The sequence below is a fragment of the Ursus maritimus genome, unplaced genomic scaffold (assembly GCF_017311325.1).
Source record: "Ursus maritimus isolate PB19 unplaced genomic scaffold, ASM1731132v1 scaffold_9, whole genome shotgun sequence".
Taxonomy (NCBI): Eukaryota; Metazoa; Chordata; class Mammalia; order Carnivora; family Ursidae; genus Ursus; species Ursus maritimus.
Window position 1 is genome coordinate 46761304 of NW_024427107.1, and position 12206 is coordinate 46773509.

General features: G+C 35.9%; 1 protein-coding gene across 2 annotated transcripts in view; it reads right to left on the reverse strand.

Moving 5' to 3' along the window:
• The window catches only part of UBR5 (ubiquitin protein ligase E3 component n-recognin 5), a 133212-nt gene that overhangs the window by 38967 nt on the left and 82039 nt on the right, over nt 1-12206 (reverse strand). For both annotated transcript variants that reach the window (XM_040625554.1, XM_040625553.1), the window contains exons 21-28: nt 11718-11928; nt 10504-10630; nt 6366-6517; nt 5845-5940; nt 5378-5501; nt 1681-1778; nt 739-887; nt 118-209 (exon numbers count right to left, since the gene is read on the reverse strand). In XM_040625554.1, the coding sequence (XP_040481488.1) occupies nt 118-209; nt 739-887; nt 1681-1778; nt 5378-5501; nt 5845-5940; nt 6366-6517; nt 10504-10630; nt 11718-11928 (1049 nt within the window). The remainder of the gene's footprint in view (nt 1-117; nt 210-738; nt 888-1680; nt 1779-5377; nt 5502-5844; nt 5941-6365; nt 6518-10503; nt 10631-11717; nt 11929-12206) is intronic.

Sequence of the window (12206 nt, forward strand, 5' to 3'; positions counted from 1 at the left end):
AAAACCTCATGCTTCCTTAATTAAGAAACAGAACATTATCTTGTTAAAGATTATTTTAATACAGCAATATGAATCTAAGCAATTTATAATATTAATGAAAACTAGAATTGTACTCACTTGCAATCATGACCTTTATGACAAACCCTTGCACATTCTGTACAACAACAGAGTGACTCCAGCAAGCCACAAGTTCGACACTCAAAAATATCCTAAAATTTGAAGGATTGATTTTTTTAAAGAAGAATATATGTACATCTCATCATCATAATTATTTCTGGTATTTTCTGAAACAAGTCAATCATAACGAAAGCAGAGCAAAACTCATGTGCTCTGTAAACACAGAATAATAAATGGGTACAGCAAATACACACCTTGTAATATTATACAAGTGGAAATCAAATATTACCAGTAGGGCAAAAATAACTCCTATCATCCCCCCAAAAAGTAATTATAGTAATAAAATCTGTATCAAGAGCTGTGGATCAGATTAGACTAGAGTGAAGATTTCTAATTTTCAAGGTATCTCCTAACTTACTTAACGATCACCTCCTTTTCCTCACTTATTTAGGAATTAAATAAAAATTAATTTTCTTTAAAGAATTTTGTAACTTAGAATAAAAGGAAATACTAGAGTTAGAATTCCAGAGCTAAGAACTATAATGTAGTGATGGTGAAAGGGAAAAAAGGAAAAGAATACCCAAAGACAGCATAAATACAAGGAAATAAAAAATAACTTACCTGGTTAATGTGCTCTGCTCCAGTCCATGTAAAACTGCAGGTATCATTACAACATAACACATATAAGGGTGAGTCATCAGGGTTGGTACCTGATGGGCAAACCATTCCCATAAACACATCTTCCTCTTTTTCACTTGAGGATACTTCAGCTAAAAAGATTAAGAACACAGCAGTTCAGGTATCGCAAAAGGCCTTAATCACAGCCATCACTACTCTACTCAAATGCAAAAGCTCTAACATTTACACAGTATAGATCAAAAACTACTATACATTAATTTAACAGTTTTAAAATTGATATATACAAGTTAATGTGCAAGAAATCCAGTCAATTCTGGTACAAAGTAAAAGCAAAGTGTAATTATACCACATAACCACATGACGACAATACATCATACAGAGGCTGAATACATAGCTCTACGTTATGCGGTTAAGATTAAAGTTCCAGCTCCATGTAACAAATTATAATCACATAAATCTTATAACCAATATTTTAAACTACATTAGTCCTTTAAAGGCTGGATGGCAGGAACTGATATTCCTTACTGCATTCTATTAAGCATGAATTCCAAGTCAGAAGGAAGAACAGTAAGACATCTGGCCTATTATTTCTATAAAATTTTATCACTACCACCAATTAACCACTGACAGGTTCTATCAGTAATCCATCTTTATTTTCTAAGTAGTAGTCATTACATTATCCACTATGCAATTTTTTTTTAATTTAAAAAATTATACCAGCTTTTTTGGTGGAAAGTTAGAAGACACAATACTTGGAAAAAGTGCAAACATGAATTTTACACACACACAAATGCACGAAAGAATAAATTGTTTCTACTCAATTGTATCATTTCAAGACACAGAAATTAGGTTTGAATAATATATATGTAGAAGAGAGTCTATCCAAATTAAAAAATAACTCTTTTAGGACCTGAAATAAATTACCTTTTGCAATTTTCTGGGCTGTTTCTAAGATGGTAATTGCAGCAGGATAAGCTCGGCCACTTACAGCTGACATAAATGGGGTCATCCCTCTTGCATCCCTAAAATGAGAAAAATTATACATAAAAATATTAATAATCAGGGGTACCTGGGTGGCTCAGTCAGTTAACCGTCTGTCTTCGGCTAAGGTCATGATACCAGGGTCCCAGGATTGCGCCCCACGTCAGGCTCCCTGTTCAGCGGGGAGCCTGCTTCTCCCACTGCCTCTGCTGCTCCCCCTGCTTGTGTTCTCTCTCTTGATCATTCTTTCTCAAATAAATAAAATCTTTTTAAAGAAATAATGATCAATTATTTTCCTCCTTGATTATAAAGAAATGGATATTCATGATTACACAAAAAAGTAGTTCTGCTGTATTAAATAATAATGTCCTACCACTCAAAGAAAATCACTGGTCGTATTTTCTAGTTTCCTACTATCTAAGAAAAAAAGCCATCTCTCTAAGAATCCTTGTCTCTCTCAACCATGGTCTCCTTTCTTGGCCTTAGTGAAACTAAAGAATAGATCATAGGGCTCTAGAGTCAAACTAATATTTTCTAGATGTGGGGCTAGCAATAGCCTACAACTATGATGATGATTAAATCAATTATTACTTAAAAGCTTTTAACACAATGTTTAGCAAATAAAACGTATTCAGTAATTATTATGTATCTTCTCTTAAAAATGTACCTTCAGTATTCTTCCATGAATTTCTATTCCCTTCTGGATCCTTTGCATTTCCCAAAATTTAGTCCTCAACCACCTGTGCTTCCCTCTCTGATCCACCAAAGCGAGCACCCCTTCTATGATGGTAACACAGTACCAACACCTGCACTTGCTTACTTGGTAAGTCTACTTAGGATTTCCCAGTGATACCTCACTTTCAACATGTCTAACAACTAAAATCACCTTTCTCCCCAAACCTGCTCTTTAACTGATTTATGTCAGCCAACAGCACCACTGTTCCTAGGAACTAAGATAAAAAATTTGGATTCCTCATGAAGTCTTCCTTCTAAAACACTTTTTTGCTCTTGCATCAAATCCTTCTTTTCCATTTTCCAGTTCGGTTTATTATAACACGCATACTAAAGACAACAGATGGGCATAAAAACCAAACCTCAACTCCAGTCTCTACTCTTGCCTATTTAATTCTTTCTTATGCAACCAACACATTACCGCTCTTACTAAACCCACTTTGATAGTATTAGTCTAACCAAAGCCATTATTCTGAGGGTTCAAGCCCAAAGAATAGAGAACAAAGTGGTGGCTTTTCGTATTCACTGGCTACTGCTCTCCTCTTCTAATCCTCCACTTTTAATCAGGTGCATCAAAAGCGTTTATACCTCTCCATTTCTAGGTTGTTGCTCACTCTTCTCCCTACCTGTTCCCCAAGCTTCATACTACCTCTCTGCTCAGGTAAGAATGAGCTGGTTGAGAATAAAATCCTCTGCATCTTTACTAACCAGGATAATTTTTACAAAAATTTACTTTCTTTAGCTTATTTATAAAAGCAAAATCCAACCACCCACACCTGGGACTGGAGAGAAGGGGGGGAATAATTAAATTGGAAATAATGAATTCTCCTATATTTGAAATATAAAAAGGAAACAAAGGACCAGTTTGAGAATTCCTATGCTTATCACCTAAAAAGGAAAAGAACTTTCCCTTTTCTCTAATTTGCTTCAAAGCCGTCATCAATAATACAAGCTTATTAATAGAATGGCATATTGATTGCTTTCCAGATAGTTTATGTATTTTCTCATATAAGGGCTTGGGGAGGGCACTAAAAGAAAGGACTGGTGAACTAGAAATGCAAAATGGGTTAAAAAGAGAAAGGGAGGCACCTGGGTGGCTCAGCTGGTTAAGCATCTGACTTAGGCTCAGGTCATGATCTCAGAGTCCTGGGATCAAGCCCCATGTAGGGCTTCGTGCTCAGTGGGGGAGCCTGCTTGTCCCTCTATCTCTCCCACTGCACCCCCTCCCAACTCGTGCACACCTGTGCTCACTCTAATAAAAACAATTTTTAAGACTTTTTTTTTAAAAGATTTTATTTATTTGTCAGAAAGACAGAGAGAACACAAGAAGGGTGGGGAGCAGAGGGAGAAGCAGACTCCCCGCTGAGCAGGGAGCCCCACACGGGGCTCGATCCCAGGACCCTGGGATCATAACCTGACCCGAACACAGACACTTAACCAACTGAGCCACCCAGGCGTCCTTCTAATTATTATTTTTAAAATACTGATAAAGAGAAAGGGAATAAGAATATACGATAAATTTTTAGGTAACACAATTGAAGAAATGATACAAAATAATATCCTTAAAAACACCATAAATAGAAACTAAAACTGATTGAGAAAAAATAGAAAAAACAGTATCTATTTGTATATATACAAATATCTCTGCCCCAAACCACTAATAAATTAGTAAGCTGCTTCTGGAGTAATAACTTATTTCCAATTCAGTGACTTATTTTACTAGTGGGGCAGCCTTCATTAAAGTAATAGTAAGTTCATACATTGGGTCATTATGGCCTAAGGCCAATAAGGCTTAAACAAAAACTCCCTTGCCCTCAATAATAAAAAACTCAAACACCTTCTTGCTCTTAAATATGAGGAAGGAGCATAAGGGCGATGACTGGGAGTCTCAATTCTGGAATCAAGAGACAGACCACAGCTGGACTTCCAGCTGTGCCACTCACTAGTTTCATGACCCTGCGCGCGTTAATTAACCTCTAAGACCATTACTTCAAATATAAAATAGAAATAATATTACCTATTCCATGCTGCTATTGCTAGAAGTAGAAGAGTTAATACGAGTACAGTTTGGCACAAATAAGAGCTAACTTTTATAAAAATGCTTGTTATTATAAGTTTGTAAAGGAACATAAGCAATCAGGCTGAAAGCAGAGCTATAATCTGTCAATGGTTAATGAGCATTTGCCCCATAATACTTACCAAAAACTCTGCATAATCTCATTATGATTTTGTAAACCAAAAAAGATGTCCAAAGAAACCATCAGAATCATCCAGAGTTTTAGAATACAGACTCCAGGCCCCATCCCAGACCTACTCAATCATACTTCCAGTACAAAGCTTGGGGAAGAATCTGTATTATTTTTAAAGCTCTCCGGGTGACAGTGATAAAATTTATGAATTCACATTTGAGAATAACTATACTGTCATCTGGGGCGCCTGGGTGGCTCAGCCATTAAGCGTCTGCCTTCAGCTCAGGTCATGATCCCAGGGTCCTGGGATCGGGCCCCACATCAGGTTCCCTGCTTGGCAGGAAGCCTGCTTCTCCCTCTCACACTCCCCTTGCTTGTGTTCCCTTTCTCATGTCTCTCTCTGTCAAATAAATTTAAAAAAAAAAACAAAAACTTAAAAAAAACTTTACTGTCATCTTTTTAACACATATACATATTGTATATATATTATAAAGCACCATAAAATTGGGTTTGTATTCATTTAGTGTACATTGAATTATATTAAGAAAGGCCTTTCACTGAAGAGAGCTTCGTTAATTATAGAAGAATACAATGCTAGATTCTGATCAATTATTTTAAATTCACATTAGATAGCTGTTGTCCATACATTGCAAGATCAACTTAAATAGTAAAAAGAGCTATGCTAAATCTTTATATCAAAAGTATGTTAAACTTCTTACTTGGCAGAGAGGAGTTCTCGTAAATAGGGCTGCAGTACAACACTGTCGCACAACAATTTTAATATAAAATGAGCATTGGCCTTTCGATCCTTGGATTCTACTACAGATGGCTCTGTGGAAGGACCTGTAATTAAGCAGATCCATTTGGTAACAAAACAGGAGTAAACAAGACAAAGTAAAAGAATATTCTGGAATAACATACCAAGTATCTATTAAATAAGCCACCAGAAAAATATTCTATCAGTAATAAATTAATAACTTCATTATAGAGAATTTAAACACATTAACACATTTTACAACTACCGACTGATGAAATGTATGTTCATACACCCCACAATTTCACTGACATATGGAAGATCTAATTCAGAGAATTAGATGTTTTTCAAGCCAAGGACATCTCCTTGAGGTTAAGTGTGGATCTGTAGAAACCCAAATGCCTAGGCAAATAAAACAGTACAGATTCTCACCTGGAATGGTGGAGGTGCTTGGTCCTTGACCGGTGCCAGTCGCTGCTGTGGTAAGAGATCCCACAGCAGGGGCCAGGATAAAATCAATGTCACCATCTTTCAGTAAACAGAATAGCAGGATGTACATCATTATAGGCAACATATCCCTAACATGTTCTCATAACTGGCCTTACGGCTTTTCTCTGCAAGCCAAAGGTCAAATCGGACAGAGGTTTAAGTGGAAATTTGTTTTCCAAACTATAAGAGAAGGAATTCACTAGACAAATTATTGATTTATTTTGATGTATTACTAATAAGCTTCTTGCCAGTATGGAAATATATATTTCAATGAAAGAGCTTCTAGAATTTTAATTTTTAAATTACAAACCGCCTAAACCAAATCTCTACAACTAAATTATAGTTTACTCATTATGCTACTTTTAAATACATCAGATTTCTAAATAACCTATTAAAATGTTCAATTTCCTTTCTTTCAGGACCTTGTTTTTTTGTTAAACACTAAATAAAATAACAGATCTTACCAGGATCCATCGCAGGAGGGTCAGGAACCCAACTAGGGGGAGCTATGGGGGGTGAAACTGGATCCTGGTGGTCACTGGATGAAGCTCCAGCCTCATGTCTACCCAAACCAGCCGCTCTCAACGAACGTCTCATCATTTCCCGTAATCTCAAACTAGAAGAACATGGACAAAATTGGTGCTCACTACCATGGCTAAATGTAATGAAAAGGTGCACAGAACTTCTCATCTGAGATCAAAGTTTGTTCTATAAGCAAATACTCCAGGCAAGGGAAGTGAAGTACAAATACCAATTCTGGAATCACAGAGTAAGTCAGTGAGGGATAGAAATGAAACTGGGGGCACCCAGTTCAGCACTAATACCACTATATTAAGCTCCCACACAAACTTAAGCACAGGGAACAAAACTTGCAGTGAAGATTAGAAAATAATCTTTCATACAGTTAAGGTAAATGAACAGCTGAACATTAAGACAAAAAAATTTTCTGTCCCCTGTTTATAATCAGTAAGAATTAAGTTTAATAATAGACATCAGCAAACATACTGATTAGCACAAAACCAAAACTGTTAGCTCACTAAATAAACCCCTTTGCTGTGATCTCAAAAGCAACTGAACTAACATCCACACAGTGAGTAGTTTTAAAACAAAGACCAATTTAGATTTATTTTTTATACAAAAAAAAAAGTTTTAACAGTACAACTTGCATCGCAAGGAAATTACTGAAACTGGAGCTTGTAAAATGTGTTGTTAGATTAATGTCTGGGTGTGATTTTTTTTTTCTCCTGCTATACAAGAAAAAAAATACTGCACAGGTGTGCACATCACTAAAAAGAAAAGGAAATAATCACAAACACAGACCTTGTTAGGGGAACTGGTAACTACCTGTATAAAAATCTATACCTCTGAATAAAAGCTTACGAAGCCTACAAAATTAATGTTACACACTAACAGCAATTAAGAGAGCACGTAAGGCAAATCCCTTCCATCAGCCACAATTTTAGAGTCTCTAAATGAATAAAGACTAAAAATTCAAGTATAAGGGCCAGGTAACACGTAAGGGACTTCATTCTCCCATGCAGATTTAATCCCAAAGACATGACATTTCTCTGATGTGAAAGACCTACCACCTTACCAGGTGACCCTCATATGTCTACAAATAAGTAATTTAGAGATTTTTATTAATGTTTGAATCTTCTAATTATAATTGTTGTGTGATCCAAGGGTAAATGTGTTTTCCATATCGATACACTTTCCATTTTATAAGGACTTTTTTTAAAAGCTTTTACAAAATTTCTTTTAGAGGCTACTTTCAGGAACACATCTATTTTATAAAGCTTATGTATGATGATGTACCTTTGGGAAGAGAAACATTCTTTGGAAGGATACTGCAAAGTAAATTTTAATGTCTCAAATAATATATTCATTATTATAGTATACACTATCAAAAAATACCTACAGTTAATATTTTTATGGAATCGATGTCTTCCCTCTCCCAATTTAGAAATCTGAGTTTAAGAGTTTTTAGAATATGGAAGGGAGCAGGGCACAGGGATTCTTTCAGTCGAGGTCACTTCTCTGTCCGAAGACCTCATCCAGAGAGAAAGGCAGGCTCCTTACCAGGTAACAGCACACACCAGGGTGACTGTTCACACTGTGATGTTCCTAAATAATCTTAATTAAGCTCAACACAGACACTTGGTATCCCAGTGTGTCTTACTCAAAACACAGAGAGAGAGAGAGAGAGAGAAAAGCAGCAATTAAGTGGGAGGCACTGCAAATAACCTGAAAATAAATGCATGTTTGGGGCCTATTAAGAAGAATGCTTACATCAGGGTCACAAAATCAATGCCTACAGGGCCCAGAAGGCAGTATCAACTGAGGAAAGGGCAGTCAGGTCTAAGAAGTAGGGAGTAATGGCAAACTAGAGGTATACATGCTTATCTAAAGGCATTCAAATTTTTAAAGAAAAAAAATTTTAACAGTGCACAGGACAAAGAAAACATGTGGGCTATTCTCCAACCTCTAGCTTAGAGTAGGCTAAGAATAAAATGAAGATAAATTGAGACCATAGTCTCATCTTGAACTTGCAAACTCCCAACTCTGTTGTTGTGATGTAGTCAATTCAATATTAAATGAGGGGGTCATTCCTTTGTCATTTTAAAAAATTGTCCTTAACCACTTTTCTTCATTAGGTCTTGGGAACATTTTTAAGTACAATGCCCAGCTCCTCATATAGATTCTTTAAAAACAAAAAACAAAAAACAAAAAAAAGAAAATTATTCTTCAAGATGTTGTACACAATTCATGAAGATTCACCTGTATCCTCAGTGGCTGAGGACAATACTGAGGAGATACCACCTTGGCTGCTAAGATTCAGAGTTTTGACATTTCTTCGTAAAGGCTTGCCTGGAGTCATCGTATTTTCTGACAATATGGAAGAATTCAAGGATGATGTAATTTCCTCTTTGTAAGCACGTTATATCCATGCTACAGAAGCCTTAGAATCCAGTCATGTTCAAACATACCACTGTGACAAAAAAGCGAAGGTCATGTGTCTTCCAGATTAACAATCTCTAGAGTACATACACCTGCAATCAGATGCATCAATCAAGCTTTCCACTAAATCTGCCCTTTGTACTCAGGAACTATGAGTCACATAACAAAACTTCTGAGTCAAATCATCATCTGAAGACATTTAACAGTACTCCATTCAATATTGAAATTGCATCAGTTTTGAGCTTACAGCTCATGAATCCCAGCCTGCATACTCATCAAGGGGCATCGCCTAGAAAATCCATTGTAGGCTAGAGGAGGGTTTCACTTCAATGAAGCAGTCTGTGGACTTCCTACTGCCCGGCGTGGATAATAAGACTCCTGTGCTTTCATCTGTTCAACCGGCAGCCCTGAGTTTGAACTGGTTAAGAGCACTGCAGTGAAATCTTCGGCAAATGCCTCAAAGGAGCTTACTCTGCAAATTATTTCTGTGAGCAACACATCACCCACTCTTGAAGCTCCTTTTAGTCTTTGCCTTCAAAATAATCCTTACATGAAAAAAAGATGGCAGCACTGGCATTGGACCAACCATATCAGAGTCCAACTTGATCTGCACCTGTATTTTCCCTGAGGAAATGAAATACCTGAAATAATTCAGAAACTAATTTCTTCATGAAGAATTTAAGTTGTTTTCCATTTTAGACCAAGCATTTTGTCTGCCTAGTGTAATCCTAAACAAATAAGCTGGTGATAATTTCCATTTTGTATAGTCTACATAAGGTCTTTGTACTGTTTTAAATTATAATTTGGTCACCCATAAATAGTTTGTGATAAATCTCACTTCAGGACATTTTTGAACCTGGGAAGCTATCGATTTTAGAAGAATCATTTTTAAAGGGAAAGCTGGATATGAAACAGAAAATAGGCAAAGAGAGTCTTCATTTTAAGTAGACTTTACAACCTATCACAGCACAGTGAGCAGTGCTCCCGTCAATGATCTCTGTCAAGTGTCCAAGAACTCTGGCTCTCGTGTCTAATATAAACGTGCTTTTTCCTTCAGAAAAAAAAACAAAAACAAAAACAAAACAAAACAAAAAAAACAAAAAACAACTATATCCTGAATTCTTTATATTCTTCATCTATTCAAACACCTAGTAATGTTTTATGTTTATTAAGGTTTGTCCATCCCGCAACCCAGAGAGCCTGAAAATTTAAAATACCAACATTCACAATACACACCAGCCTTTCACTTCTTCCCAGATCATTAATACATCTGAGAAATTGACCTAAATAAGTAATCTGAAAATAAAAGATTGAAGTTCTTTCGATTACTGTTATTACTTGATCTCCAACTAAAGAAAATAACTTCCTAGGAAACAAGAATGATAAACTTAAAACACATTCAAAGAATCAAGGTTGAACTACTGGTCTAAATTATCTCAAATTTTTGAAGCATCCTAGATCCTACTGTTCTACACTTAAAACCTTATTAGATATTATCAGATCTTTTCCCAGGGTGATACCGGAAGGAACAAAAACAAAGCAGAAGGACCCACCAATTCATGCATATGATAGGTAAGAGATACATTTCTCTGTATTTGGATTCTGTTTCCGCCAATTAAACTTTCCTGGTAAAAATCACATTACCTTCGACTACTTGATGATCCAGCCCGATTACCTGGGCCATTACTTGATACAACTGATATTGCATTTGCAATGGCCTCAACAGCAGAAAGCCTTTCTGCAAATGTATTTCTTTCAGAGCGCTCTGCTTCTGAAACATAAGAGAAGAAATTAGGATCAATTTAAACCTCAAAAATAACTAAGAGATTAAGTATGTATGGGCCATTAAATGCTAACTGCTATGTATTTTAGTACTCTAATTCACATATGAGATAATGAATAGCTTAATTTGTTCCTCCTTGGAGCAACAGACACTTAAGATAGATTTAACTATGACCTTTAATATGTGAATTATTTCCTTATTCTGCCTTACTTTTCAACCCCCAAAGGTTAAAAAATAAGATTATTTATAAGTAGACTGAAATCAGCTTTCACTACCAAGGAAGAAGAAGACCCACAATTCAGCACCTCAGTCTTGGCTTATATACTACTTATCCTTTTTTAATGATAAGGAAATAAAGGTTAGAAACCTACAAACCAAAAAGAAAAAGGAAAAGAAAAGAAAAAAGGACAGAGAAGAGAAGAGAAGAGAGAAAAGAAAATGAAGGGAAGGGAAGGGGAAGGGAAGGGGAAGGGAAGGAAAAAAGAAAAAGAAAAAAGAAACCTGCAAAACCACTACTAGCTACCGGAGTATCATTGGTGGAATTTAGAATGGGGAAAAACATTACGAACCACATAATTGCACTTAGGCTTGCAGATTTCCCCTTCATTTAACCATTTAAAACCTTTAGGGCAAAAAAGGTTATTTTTCCCAAAACATCTCATAACTCACTAGGTGGTTTTTCCCTCTACATTCTGAAAATTGGGATAAAAGTTGCTTCAGTGTAACTTGCTTTAACTAGCTAAATTAATTCTCATGGTCATAAAAGTCATCTGCTATTACAAAATCAGTAAATCTCATTAAGCATTACACATAGTTTGTATGTATCAGATAATAGAACTCAAAACAACAAAACACACTGATAAAAAGTTATCTGCTTATGTTACATACTCATCCTAACAAGAGGACACACATCTTTACCTCCTATGAATGTCGAAAACTCCTAGGTTTTACAAAACAAAGAAAAAGTACACACAAAATCTTCACAGTGATTTCCTTTTCTTTCCTTTAATAGTTGTTATATTTTCAAAACTGCCTAAAATTCCTTTTAAAACCTTGTTAGAGTTCTTATTCTCACCCTCTTCTTCTTTAGTTTCCTTATTGCTGGTTGGAAAACAAACCGATACACAAGCATGCAAAATATTTCGGTTTCCGTCACATCTGTGGCTGATGAACGTCTGTAGCATCTGTAGATTCTGCTCTAAAACAACCGCTTGCTCAAGATTCATGAGATACTGTCGACAGGCCTCATAGTCACAGCGTAGAATGTGCTGCATTAAGGTTTGTTTCTGTGCTCAGACAAATTAGGGAAAAAACTTCAATGAATTTGAATAGCACATTACACGTGTCAAAAATTCCTCATTTTATAATTTCACACAATAATATAATCAGCTCTGAAAGTAAGTGGAGACAAGGTAGCCTGTCAAAGGAGTTAAAATTAAGGATATCCTTTAAGCACAGTATATAACTGACAGGAACAGAAAAGGGTAGATAAATTTTCAGTAAAGGACCAGTAAATATTTTCAGCTTTTGCAACTAACTTAACTCTGGCTGTGGCAGGAAAGCC